We start from the raw sequence: 14853 nt of genomic DNA on the forward strand, positions 1-14853 counted from the left end.
TCAGTAATGCTAATACCACACGAATGCAACATCCATTCAATTTTAATTATGTCACCTTTTTATTATTTTACAATATATTTCAAAAAAATGCCATTACAGTTGCCTTAACTGCTCTATAAGACCTGGAATCAAAGAACACTGAGAATTAGAACACACACATCAAGCTGTAATACCTACTTGTGCTGAACCATTACGACCAAGGGGATGTTGTTTCTTAAATAAGCAGATGTGTGGCAATGCAAAATAAAATACAAACTGGTTAGAACAGTAAACTTTGTTTTAATGGCTATAGAAAGGAGGTGGTTTTGTTGTTTTTTTTTAAACACGTCTGGTCTGGCAGCAAGATGTAATATGCATTTAGAGCAATACATGCCCTGAAAGCTTAGATTTTCAGTTGTGTGCATCACCTGAACTCAGAGCCCAGATGAAAAAAGTAATCACTCTCCATACCCTCAACAACCCTCCCTCCATAAGGTCACAATATTCCTAAACTCAAGATTCTTGTTGGTGAACTATTTTATAATTTTTTCTCCAGTGACACTGGATGCTTTTAGTTTTTTCTCTGAAAGAGAAGCAATGAAAATGCAAGGACACCCTCCAGGGTCCAATTTTCATATCACATTCTCCAAGTAGTAAAATAGCAGCTCTATAACATGGATGAAAAAAGTTTTCAGTTTCCTCCTATTCCTCCTTCAGTTTTTAATCATATTAGCATTAAATTTTATCTGGAGTCAGTGGGCTTTCCCAAAGAAAATTTTTAGTTGCCAAGTATTTTCAGAAATTTATTAAAGCGTTACATATATGTAATTAGCTCTCATCTACCAAAAATATATATATGTATATATATTTGTATTTACTTATCTTACCTTCACTGAAGTGCTGTTTTTTTGTTTTTTGTTTTTTTTTCCTGGCTGAACATAAGAACCTAGTGGACAGACAAATGCTGGCTTTATTTCTTTATAAGCAGTAACTGGAGTCTTTTTTTTCATTCAATAGAAACTGCATGTTCATAATAAGCTCACAAAAGGCAATATAAGGAAATACCTACTGAACAGGCATCTGCCAAACAAGTCATGTTTTAAGGTTGGACTCTACCAAGTAGCACTATGGCATTATAGGCATTCCATTTTTCTTTCTTCAAGGCTGTCAGTTCTTCGCTAATTTTTTCCCCCCCCTAGCAGGGGATAGTGTGTAATCACAAAGTAAGGCCTAGAACCATTCATAGTGACTCCCAATACAAGGGTGGACATCATTCTCAAGAGCTGATATAAACCAGACTGAACAGGAAGTACTCAACTAGAACCACATTTGGTCCCATTCAAATAGTCTCCACTAACACTTTGCTGATACACATGTTCCCTTCTCAACTGATTTTGCGTTAACCTTTAAAAACTTCTAACAAGACTGCAAAGTTTTCATAGAGTTGTAATCTTAGGGGGACTGCTACGTTCCAAAGAATATGTTTTGATTCACAAAATGTCACTGGTAACGTCTTGTCCATAAACATGGTTGGCAAAATTAAAAAAAGGCACAAAAGGGGAATAATGAGAAATGCTTTCCACTTTCAGTGAAGAGTACCAAAGCAAGTGTCTTTCACGAGAAAAGGCAGAGAAAAGTTTTCAGTACTTCATGCACAACTTGAGCTAAAAAGAAAAAAAAATTCTCTTCTAGGTCCTGAAGCTTGAGAAAACGAGTTTTCCTAATCACGTGCTTCGTGTCAAATAAAATGTAAAGCTGCACAAATACATGTTTGGTTTAACAGTGGACCCTTTTTTTTTTTAAATAAGTGAGGCAATTAAACAAAGGACAATAAAACCAAAATACCTTCATCAACAAAGCAACTCCACCTGTCGCCTCTGTCCCTTTTACCACTTAGTGGGGTAAAATGTCCGGTAGAATGTAAAATGCAGCATTCTCAATCATGGGATCTAGAAACTTTTCATGATAACTTATTGCAAATTGCACTTGACAGTTCACCACGACAATGGAAAACTGGCCCCTTGTTCGCTTATACAGTCCTTGAGCCCCAAAGGGAAGTCACCAGTAAAACGACCTGGATAAAAAGTTTGCAGCTGTGCTCAGCCAGCTGGCTCCGCCCTCCGGGTGGGAGCCCACCCGGGACACCGCCTTGTCCTGCTCCTTCGTGGGACTCTCATCCTCGGGCAGGTAGTCAGGCAGCTCCGTGTTCTGTTCTACCTCCACAGGTGTGTCCTGGAATGGGACCAGCATCTGATACAGAGAACACGTGAAGAATTATTACAAAATCGACCTAACTGATGAAAGTAGAAGTGCATGTCACACACTGAAAGTCAACTTTACTTCTCGTTCTCATCACCATATTCTCGGAGGCTACATTCCTTCAAAAAGTATCTTCTTGTCTGAAGTTAAGTCCAATTAAAGAGCACTATGTAGGCACAGAAGGAAGAACTGCGCATGAAAATTCTCATGCTTTTCTCCTGAGGCTCCAGGAATAAATGTTCGACTTCTGTGGTGTCTCAGATGGTAAAGAATCTGCCTGCAGTGCAGGAGATGCAGGAGACTCGGGTTCGATCCCTGGGTTGGGAAAATCCCCTGGAAAAGGGAATGCCTACCCACTCCAGTATTCCTTCCTGGAGAATCCCATGGACAGAGGAGCCTGGGGGGCTATACAGTTCATGGGGTTGCAAAGAGTCGGACACAACCGAGTGATTAACACTTCTGTTGATTTCAAGATGACAAAAACAAGTATCTGGCTGCAGTGGGCCCCTAAAGGGTCAATGAACCTCCTTTCTTTGGGAACTCAAGTGAACTAAAGAATCTTTTCCCTTATCACAAAGCTAGTGAAAAGTAGTAAGAGGCAAAGATTTTCACTGTATATACTTGCCCAATGATGGGACTGGATCTTAAATTTTTTAGACTGGCAAAATCAATTAAGGCTAGAAAGTATTTAAAAACCAATGCAAAAGAACCACATATCCTTTCCTTCCACATACAATCACCAAGACACCTCCACTGAGATCAAGAATAGTCTGAAATCTACAAAATATCTCTCCATATTTCTAGAAGTATTAACTGTTAACCAAGAAACACCAAGATAATCTGACTCTGCCACATTCCTATATACTCAGCAGCTATTTGTCCAGAAATACTAGCCATCTGCCAGCCCCAAGGAATAGTCGAGAAAGAGTCAAGCAGAAAGTAAACTAAACAGAGCTTTTACCTCTTCTCCACTTTCACTCTTCACAACTTGCTGAGCCTTCATAACCTTGGTTGATGCTATTGCTGATGCCAAAGCCTAGGCCAGGATAAAAAGACAACAATTTTGAACATGGATGTGTTTACCCATAACCTCAAGCGTATTTAGCCATTTGAGATACCAACCTCCGCTTTAAGATCTGAACGGATTCGTACCACACATCTCTGAACAGCCATTTGAAAAGTAAAGCTAATAACACCTTTAATTTTTAACAAGGCCTCTTCACACAGGTTTCTCCGGGACTGAAAAAGTAAAGGCAAACTGTTATTAAAATGTGCAAAATAATGAATGGCAATAAACCAAACAATGAACTAGTAACTCTGGGGGGAAAGGAGGGAACAGGGAAAGTAAACATCCCTATTTCAATTCTACAATTGCATATTTGAAGGCACATAAAGGGTGGTATTTTAGTTAAGTTTAGGAATACTTGAGGGTTTTTACAGAAGGGGTAGACATGGGCCTTAACAGAAGGAAATTTGAAAAATTCAGAAATATATGGAAATTAAACTCCTAAATAACCAATGGGTCAAACAAGAAACCACCAAATAAATTAGAAAATACTTTCAGATGAATAATATGAAACACTACATACCAAATCTTAGGGGATGCAGAGATAGTAGTAGTACCCAGAGGGAAATTTATAGCTATAATAATGACATTAAAAGAAAATCACAAACCAATTACTTAATATTCCATTCTAGGAAACAAGAAAAGAGCAAACTAAACCCAAAGCAAACAGAGGAAAGAAATATAAAGATGAGAGTAGGGGAAAAAAGAAATAAGAGAATGGGAGGGGAGAGAGAGAAAAATCAATGAAATCCCAAGTTGGTTCTTCAGAAAGAGTAACAAAGCTTGATAAAACTTTAGCTAGACTGACCAAGAAAAGAAAGAAGACTCAAATTACTAAAAAGAGGAATAAAAGAGGATAAATTATGACCAACTTTACCAAAAAAAGGATATGCAAACACTATGAACAACTGTATGCCTAACACATTAGATAACCTCAACAATAGATTCCTTAAAAATCTAAAAAAAAAAAAAAACAAAACTGTAAAGTGACAAGAAAATATGAATGGACTATAGAACAATTGAAGAGACTGAATTTATAATCAGAACATTTTCCACAAAGAAAAGCCCAGAACCAGATCAACACCAACCCTTCACAAACTCATCCAGATATTTCCCAACTCATTTTATGAAGCCAGGATAACACTGATACCAAAACCAAAGACAGCACATGGGGGGGGGAAAAAAAAAAGACTACAAACCAATATCCTCTATGAATACAGACACAAAATACCTCAACAAAACACCAGCAAACTGACTCTAGAACCATATTAAAAAGATTTTGCACAATGACCAATTAGGAACTAGGAATGAAGAGTTGGTTCAATATATGAAAATAAACCTGATGTAAAAATACATGATATTAACAGAACTCAAAAATAGACAAATTTTTTAATTGGGCAAGAATGAACATTTTTCCAGAAGAGAAAATCTGTAATAAAGATGCATACAACAAACACTGAACACTACTCAGTGGTATAGTCAACCACTCAAAACACCAAGAGGCACATGAAGAGATAGCACCATTGTTACTAGGGAAATGCAATCAAAAGCACAATAAAATACCACTTCACACTCCTTGGAATAGTTTTTTAACAATGGAAAATAAATGTTGGCAAGGATGTGGAGAAACTCGATTCCTCATACATTGCTGATGAGAGAGTGTAAAATGGAGCAGCCATCGTGGAAAACAGTCCGGCAGTTGCTCAAAAAGCTAAACATAAAGTTCCCATAATATCCAGCAATTCTACCCTTAGGAATATACCCAAGAGAACTGAAAACATTTATTGACACAAAAACTCTTACATGAACGCTCACAGCAGAATTACTCACAAAGACAAAAGGTGGAAATAAGCCAAATATCCATCAATTGATGAATTAATAAAATGCCATATACCCTTATAATGGAATATTATAAAGAGGAATGATGCACTGACACGATACAAGAGGGATGAACCCGACTATATCATGCTAACGGAAAGCTCGACATGAAAGGCCATATCCTGTATGATTCCAGTTACATGAAATGTCCAGGAGAGGAAAATCCATAGACACAGAAGTAGATCAGTGGTTACCAGGGGCCAAGAGGAGTGAGTGCTAACAGCAGTAATCAGGCTTCCCAGGTGGCACTAGTGGTAAAGAACCTGCCTGCCAATGCAGGAGACCTAAGAGACATCGATTCAATCCCTAGTCAGGAAGATCCCCTGGAGGAGGGCATGGCAACCCACTCCAGGATTCTTGTCTGGAGAATCCCACGGACAGAGGAGCCTGGCGGGCTACAGTCCAAAGGGGTGCAAAGAGTTGGATACAACTGAGGTGACTGAAGCAATTAACACACACACAAACACACATCAATAATCATATGAATGGTGAATGACCCCAGCACTCCTGATCAAAGGTAGAAATTTTTAGAATTAAAATTTAAAAAGGTCCAACTACAGAGTGCCTGTCCATATGAAATATAGACACAAATAGAAGATACACACTACAATTAAAAGAAACCTTGAGCACCTAATATTAAAAGCCCACAAGGTAGAAGGAGTTGAGAAAAATCAAGTGTACAACTACTATACAGTACTTTAAAAAACTGTGTAACTGGTAAAACTTTTTCCTTAAACATTTGGTATTAATAGAATTCACCAATGAAGACATTGAGACCAGAATGTCTTTATAGGAAGGTTTTTAATTGCAAAGTCAATTTCTTTGATAGACACAGAGCTATTCATTCAGGTTATCCATCTCTTTTTAAGTGAGCTTTGGCAATCTGTCATTCAAGAAATCTGTTTCATCTATATTATCAAATTCATTGGCATAAAGTTATTCAAAATATTCACTTAATTTTCCTTTCAATGTCTATCTTAAAGGATATATAGCAATGTTCCTTCACTTCTGACATTGATAAATTTGTGACCTTTTATTCATGATAAGAAGTGAGGTTTATCAATTTAATTGATCATGTCAAAGATCGGCTTTTGGTTTCACTGATTTTTCTCTATGGTTTTCCATTTCACTGGTTTCTGCTTTTTTTGTTTCTTCTGCTTACTTTGGATTTACTTTGCTCTTTTTCTAGTTTCTTAAGGTAGAAGCTTCAGTCACTGAGGCCTTTTCCTTTTTGTATATAATATTCATCTGGTGCTAATGATTTCCTTTCTAAACTTTACTTCAGCTGCTTCCCCCAAATTCTGACACTGCATTTCCATTTTTATTTAGTTCAAAATACTTCCAGGTTTCTCCTTTCGTTTATTCATTGACCCATGGATTATTTTAGAAACATGTTAAATTTCTAAAATATTTGGGGGATTTTCCATATATCTTCCTGTGATTGATTTCTAACTTGCTTTTCGTTGTGAGCAAGGAATATACTTTGCTTGGTTCTAATTCTTTTAAGACTTGTTTTATGGGACACAAAATGGACTGTTCATCCTTGTTTCATGTGCATGGGAGAAGAATACATACTATCTTGCTGCTGAGTAGGGTTTTCTATAAATATCAATTAGGTTAAATTCGTTGTTAGAGTTATTTGAGTCTTCCGTGTTCCTAAAGGAGATCCAACCAGTCCATCCTAAAGGAGACCAGTCCTAGGTATTCACTGGAAGGACTGATGCTGAAGCTGAAACTCTAATACTTTGGCCACCTCATGTGAAGAGTTGACTCACTGGAAAAGGCTGATGCTGGGAGGGACTGGGGGCAGGAGGAGAAGGGGACGACAGAGGATGAGATGGCTGGGTGGCATCACCGACTCAATGGACATGAGTTTGAGTGAACTCTGGGAGTTGGTGATGGACAGGGAGGCCTGGCGTGCTGCGATTCGTGGGGTCACAAAGAGTCGGACACGACTGAGCGACTGAACTGAACTAAATGTTCCTAATGATTCTCTGTATACTTGTTCTATTCATTGGGAGAGTAGTATTCAAATCCCCAGCTCTAGTTGAAGCTTGGTTATTTCTCCTTGCATTTTTGTCAGTTTTTGCTTCACATATTTTGAAGTCATATTCTTAGGGAATGTATATTTGATTAATTGACCCCTTAAGCATAAAATGTCCCCTCATTATCACAATACAATACTGGTATTGGGACTTATTCTTGAAGATTGTTAGCAGGTGACACTGAGGTAACAAGTTAACATGAGTTCTCTCTCCCATGTTATGAATCATGTGTTTATACAAGTCTTACCGTATCATCAAGGCCATCTATATGCAAAACCACTGTTTTGGCACGTTTGTTTGTAGTTCCCAGAAAAAACTGAGCTTTCCTTCGACGTGAATTCATTTCATTGAAACTATCCCCATCTGCCATATTGGAAGACTGAAGAATGTCATAGATTTCAGAGGCTAGCAGTTTTGTTTCCCCTGGAGTTGTAGACCTTGAAAAGAAACATGTAAATTAGCAAAGTAGTCTTGTCATTCCTATTGATTCTGTAATTTTATTCCTCAACTTTGCAACACCTTGTTTTCTTCATTCTGATGCTTTGTTCAATCTGAAAGAAATACTGGTGAATCCCAGAATAATCAATAATGCAGAAAAAGTATCTAGTCTATTATTGTCTTCTAGTTTCAATTTAAACCCATGGTTCATCAATATTTAAAACTCATCACTAGAGTGGTATAAAAGCACATTTAAAGAAATCATTAATTAAACAGGAAATCAACTAAAAAAAAATCAGGATATAACATGTCCCTGGATTAACACTAACATTCAACACTCAGTTTAACTTCCAAAAAAAACATAACACATAAAAATCCAAAAGGAAAATGCAAAATAGGACAGGATCATTTATATTAGTTATTTCAATACAGGGATTTGTGAGTAAAAACAAACACCATTTCTCAATTTACATTTTTATGTTCCTTTTACAAAGCAAGTACGTATTGTTAAACCGCAACTCAGGCGCCAGTTTCCATAAAATTTTCAACCCTATGGTTCCTCACATAAATGTCTAGTGCCGTTCTGTCCAACAGAACTTTTGACATTGATAGAAATGTCCACTCACCACATGTGGTTACTGAGGACTTGAAATGTGGCAAGCAAAACTAAACAATTTTATTTACTTTTAATTAAATAGCCACTCATTGCAAGTGGTTACCATAACTGGAAGCACAGGTTTAATGGTTCTTATTAGTTTAATTGAATAAACAATAAGTACACATAACTAAGAAAATAATCCTCATTTCACCTATACCTGGGCTCAATTAGGGGGTCTTCCCTTGTGGCTCAGCTGGTGAAGAATCCGCCTGTAACACAGGAGACCTGGGTTCGATGCCTGGGTTGGGAAGATCCCCTGGAGAAGGGAAAGGCTCCCCACTTCAGTATTCTGGCTTGGAGAATTCCACAGACTATACAGACCATGGGGTCGCAAAGAGTCGGACACAACTGAGCAACTTTCACTTCACTTTACTTCAAACCCTGTAACATGCATCCCAAGGATTTTACAATCTGTGCCCTTTCAGCTTTACCAACATCAGCCAGAAGAGCTTCACTTTGACTGTATCCTTGAAGGCTCAGCTCAACCACCATCTTCTTTATGAAGCCTCCTCACCCCAAAACCCATATTCATTCCTCTGCATTCAAAGTACTATGCTTGCACTTAACACTACTGATCAAAATTTTCCATTTCTCTTCAAGAATAGGGATATATTCTCTCCATACCTTCCACAGAGCCTAACAAAATTCTGTGTAATCCATTTGTTTACTGCATGAGCAGGAATACTTCATTCCTGATACTCAGACTGTACACACTCCAGCTACACAGACCATCAACTCCTGGGGTGCTACTCTGGCAGTTTTCTGGGCCCCCAACTTACCATACCAAGTGTTTTTCTGGGCTACTGTTGACCACAGAGATCAATTACCTTGAATGACTGACTTTGTATTCCAGGAAGCTATCAAAAGGACTATTTTTTTAGGAGACGTTGCAGGACTATTTTTTTGGGAGATATCTCAGCACTTTTCAGATAGCTGTTTCACAGGTCACTGCAGTTGTGAGGTATTTTGAATACTAGCCAACCAGAAGTTGTACAAAGTACGAGGACATGGGTAAGAAGCACCATGAATTTAAAATTTTAAAAAAAGTCTTTCCTCTCTACTATGAATACTGTTTTTAACACATTTGCATCAAATAAAAGAATCATCATGACATGTAATAGGAGATTATCTAATGATCTTTCTCATAAAACTTTTTAAACACACACTATTCTAGAACTTTTTTATGTGCTTCCTAGCCAACCAGTAGTGACCAAACCATTAAAAGACTAATATCAAATTATTATCTTTCTGTTCTGCAGAATAGGAACTAAAACTAGACAGCACTAGTTCTTAAACAAATGGGTCTACTAACTCCTTCGAGAAGCTGGTATAAAATAAATACTCCTACCACCACTATTTTTAAGTTCCTTTATTTCATAGTTCCAAGTTTCATCATTTTCATACAGTAATAAATTCCTTTCTGGAAGATTTTTCAATTTCTATCTACTTAAAACCAAAAGATTTTAAAAGAATAATATAGTAAAATCAACATGATGGTCTCACTTTGTTTCGAAGCATGTTCTACTGGTATACCTCATAGGACTAATTTTATTGCTGCGCTTCCTATAAAACAGTTACAGACTGTTTCTTCAGACTGTGTCTCTGAAGACACTGTCTCTTAAAACAGAGTAAAACTTTGTCTTAGGCAAAATGAACTCTGCAAAAGCATATAAGCAAAAATGAAGTAAATTAAGTCACTTCTTGATCTGGGCACTATATAAAGTATAACAAATATCTATATGTATGTTGCTGTTCAATAAATTATAAATAATTTCCTTTTTCCCACTTATTTTTAAAAAATGCTTTTAAAACCAGAAAGAAAAAGTCAAGATCATCTACAGATTTGGAAGTAAGTAATTTAGTCTTTAAAAAAAAATTACTATTCAAATACTATGATTTACAACATTCAAGTATAAGAAGTCTAGAGTTATGTGGTACATTTGGCCATAAATGTAAGAAACTGTATAATTAAACAAGTAATAGTTGCCCTCATCTTTTAGACAAGTGAAAACTGAAAGAGCTGATTAATGCCCTGGGTTTAGTTCTTCAGTCTTTAAAATCTGACATCCAAGAAAAAGACCATCTTAAAAAACTCTTCAAATAATTGGAATTCTGCTCTCAGTAATTTACTATTCCATAATGAAATATACTGATCCTTCACCACTTTCTCTAAATAGTTATCTATATTGAAAACACTCAAAATGTTACTCATAAAACACTGAAAGATGAACTCTGATCTTTATTATATATCAAAAATAATTTTCATTTTGGATATATTTCCTTATTGATCATAAACAGCAATTCAGATGATTTGATGCTGCAAATAACATTTTATATTACCTATAAAAGCCATGTAAGACTTTCTTATACTTCATGAAAGCAATGAAAATACTATTTCAATATCAGAAGGCTTGCTATCATTTTTTGAAAAACTTCACAACTTTTCCTTTAGGAGGTGGTTTTACTTTTTTTTTTCCTGTGTTGCTAAGAAAAAGTGTTCTTGTAATATTTATACAACTCAGAAAACCATCCTCTATCTTATTTCGACACAGAAACAATCCTAACTTAAGGCTTCTAAGTAGTCAACAGCTCTGTTTAGTGAAGTCCAAAGGCAGGAAAACTATGACCCTAAGGCAACAGCCCATCGTTTATGTATCATCTCTGGCTGTTTTGACTAACAAGGGCGGAGGTGAGTACCTCAACACAGACTGTGAGCCCAAAAAACCCTTAAATAACCACTATCTGGTTTGCTTTTCTTTTTTTAGGAAAAATTTGCCAACCTCTGTTCTATACAAGTAACATAAAAATCAAGGCAAAATGGAGCAGCATTTTCAAAAATTACAAGAAAACAAAAAGTGAGCCATGAATCTAGTTCAACTATCCTGTTCAATTTTTTAAAAATAATATTAAAAAAGAAAACACAAGAAAAAGCATAAAGAAATGAAGCACATATTTTTCATCCAAGATTTTAGCAAGAAGGGTAGTCCACCATTACTATGGCACTGTTTCAAAATCTAGAATTTTAGGAAGTTCTCCAGATGAAATGAGATACTATGAAGCTGAAATGCCACATTTTATTAAAGTGATTTATTTATAGCATATTTCATGTGAGATATTCACACATGCTTTTATAAAATACATCTTCTATCAGAAGAAGTATTACTCCTGAAATACTAATTAACAAACGTCTTAAGCTGAATTTAGATGTTCTCCTAAACTGATATTCTGAAAATTTTCTTCACAGAGATTCAGGGTTAAAAATAAAATGTAAATAAGATTTTTTAATTAAAAAAATGAAAATAAAATGTAAACAGGTTCTAACCTTTAACGATGAGTTTTCATTTATGGAGAATTAAAATTAGAACACAATACCAGATTCATTTTGAGTGACAGAGAACTTAAAATTCTCTTCACAGCTGAAGAACTGAATACAACAATGACTGAAGTCAATCCAACTGCTGATCTCTAAGCACCAAAGTGACCTAAACACAAGTCAAACCTGCTTTTGAGTAACATGTTAAAATCTCCACAAAATTCTGTAGCAAAATATAATTCGGTGATTAAAGGACAGAAATTATAAAATGCATAATTTTCTCTAATTTATAAAACATTCCTCCCTGATTCTCATGGTAATCACAACCTCTACTCTCCCCACCTTCTTCTGATTTCTGGTTTTCTCTTTGATCACTTAAGAGAGGATTCCTCTTCAGTCAATATGAAGTAGCAGCTTGCCACAAAAGATCTCTGTTCTGCAGGGTCTTACTGGGATATAAGGAGATCCTTCTGCCGCTTCCTGAGTTGCACAGATTCACAGAATCACAGCTCAATCTCCTCCTCACTCAGTATTGCTCAACAGAGAGAAACTGATCTGAATTCCACGCTGACTGCCTGGATGTCACAGGGCAGCCACATCAGTGAAAACAATTAGGATATCTATATCATACATGCTCCTGTGCTCTGGCTCACCAAGATGATCTATGTAAGAATGGAAGAGTGAGCTTCCCTGGTGGTCCAGTGGTTAAGAATCCACCTGCCAATGGAAGGGACAGAGGTTCAATCCCTGCTCTGAATAGATTCCACAGGCCTCAGAGCAACTAGCCCCACAAGCCCATGCACTGCAACTACTGAAGCTCCGATGCCCAGAGCTGGTGCTCCACTGTGAGAAGCCTGCACATACCACAACTAGAGAAAGCCCTGGCACAGAAACAAAGACCCAGACAGTCAAAAATAAATAATTAAAAAAAAAAAAAAAAAAAGAATCGAAGAGTGATAAGTCATCTGTATCTGGCAATACAGGTATGAAAATGCAGAATAATGTCTAAAGAATATATGTCTACAAAGTCGAAACAATTATGTATGTATAAAACTCACCCTGCTCTATAGGATAAAACTTTTCATTTTGATTTCTTAAGAATATTTAACACAAGTACCCAAAAGAAAAAAGTAAATGAGAAAATAAAAAGCCAAAGCAATCTAATTTATTTTTAAAAAAAGAGAATCATGTCCAAGCCATGAGATAATTTACAACACAGTGAAACATGCTGAACCAGAACCTGATTCTAATACTTCAAAGCCTTACATGTTAACAGGCCAAAACACAGTTTTATCAGCCTTGTGATAACATTCACTGATAAACTTCTAAAATGATTATTTCAGTAAGCAGAGGTGACTTTTAAAAAGCTTGAGAGGCAATCTTCAAATCTGTGATCTCCACTGGCCAAATGAGCTGAAAAACATATATAAAAAATATTACCTTGTATTTCCACTTTTGAGAGGGGTATAGGACCAGATTATAATGGAGTATGCAATGAATGTGCACTGTCTTCCTAATGGAGGGGCCAGCAACGATCACCATACTGTCCAAAGAAGTATACTTTATTTGTATTAAAAATAGAAGCTGCTTGTAGTAACCATGAAGACACACTGCTTGGATCTCCCTTTAAGAAGCCTGCCCTTTGGCCGTACGAAGCAGAGTGGTAGAGCCGCCAGTAACAGTGGCCCTGAGATCTGGCACACCATACAGTCCAAGGCCTGACCCCTCCCAGGGAGACCCAAGCAGTGGGTGCACTAGGGCCTGGCCAGTTCTGCCCAGTGTAAGACTCATCTACAGGGTGACCCTGGCTTTGCACCTCCCTCCAGAGTTTTCTGTCAGATCTGCACTGCAGTCTGAGACTCTCCTTGTCCCGTTCAGTTTCCTCTTCACTTTCTTTTAACAGAGGTCAGGCCTGTGTTGTAATCTAAAGACAACAGTCCAATCCTTCTTAATTCCCTTCTATCTTTACAGACCATATCTCATCGTAAGCTCTCCCAGTTCTAACTCCATCTCAAGATCTCCCTCCCAGATGAGTAGTTGTTGTTCCGTCACTCAACCATGTCTGACTCTGCCACCCCATGGACTGCAGCACACTTCCCTGTCCTTCACCAGCTCCCGAAGTTTGCACAAACTCACACCCATTCAGTCAATGATGCCATCCAACCATCTCATTCTCTGTCGCCCCCTTCTCTTCCCAGAAGATACTGCAAGATAACGACCTGAGCTGACACAGCTCTTCTCCTATGAAGACACTAGTAGGGCCTTCCCTGGTGGTCCAGTGGCTAAGACTCAGCACTCCCAGATACTGATCCCCGGTCAGGGAACTAGATCCCACTTTCTGCAAATAAGAGTTCACTGAAGATCGTGCAGGCCACAAACTAAGACTCGATGAAGCCGAATAAATGTTTACAAAAATATATACACAAATAATCTCCCTACTATGTTATAGATGGATCTCTCATTTACATATACACACATACATATTTACGTATCACAACCTTAGCCAACCAAGCAAAGAAAATGTTATAGGTTAAATCTATGGTGCCTCTAAAACTTGCTCTAAAATTCATATTTGAAGTGTATTTTAATAAACAGAAATTTTCATTTCTTACATTTTTAAAATTTGTACTATGTATTTTCAGCTTCAATAAACAAACCTGTTAAAAGAATACACAATCTTAAGTTCATCATGTGAATAAAATAATCGTAAGAAGCATTCATATTACACTTAATCCTTTCACTGTTTCACAAAGAGTATGCCAGTTAAAAATAATTATATGCCATTAAAGCCTACTAGGAACAAGAATAATGCAACCTCATATTTTATATAACACTTTAGAATTTACAAAGCATTTCTCACAGATATCCCACTGAATCCTCAAGCACTTTGACCTCAAGGGCAATGATTAATAAAATTAATCCCAGTCAATATTTTCTAATATTTATTTCTAACTGATCACCTGAATAAAAAAAAAAAAAAACCCTTCAGGTTCTAACTTGTCATTATCAAACATCAAGGGACCTATCAGTGTAGCTCGATTTAAAAAACAACTATTAATAAAATAAAATTTATCTAGAAGCCAAGAACATTTAAGAAAAAAAATACAGTTTCTTGGAGCTCAGTCTGGAAGATTCGCCACTGATATAATTTAACTTAATAGTGTTTGGGAATTACAGATATTTTGTGAGCATTACAGATATTTTGTGAGCATTACAG

General features: G+C 36.8%; 1 protein-coding gene across 3 annotated transcripts in view; it reads right to left on the reverse strand.

The window, feature by feature from the left end:
* Nucleotides 1-24: 24 nt before the first annotated feature.
* The window catches only part of ARMC1 (armadillo repeat containing 1), a 23568-nt gene continuing 8739 nt past the window's right edge, over nt 25-14853 (reverse strand). For 2 of the 3 annotated variants that reach the window (XM_040261300.1, XM_040261301.1), the window contains exons 4-7: nt 7475-7664; nt 3361-3477; nt 3200-3274; nt 25-2229 (exon numbers count right to left, since the gene is read on the reverse strand). In XM_040261300.1, the coding sequence (XP_040117234.1) occupies nt 2038-2229; nt 3200-3274; nt 3361-3477; nt 7475-7664 (574 nt within the window). In that variant the 3' untranslated portion in view covers nt 25-2037. The remainder of the gene's footprint in view (nt 2230-3199; nt 3275-3360; nt 3478-7474; nt 7665-14853) is intronic. The other variant, XM_040261303.1, reaches the window with a different exon arrangement.

The sequence above is a fragment of the Oryx dammah genome, unplaced genomic scaffold (genome assembly GCF_014754425.2).
Source record: "Oryx dammah isolate SB20612 unplaced genomic scaffold, SCBI_Odam_1.1 HiC_scaffold_19, whole genome shotgun sequence".
Lineage (NCBI taxonomy): Eukaryota > Metazoa > Chordata > Mammalia > Artiodactyla > Bovidae > Oryx > Oryx dammah.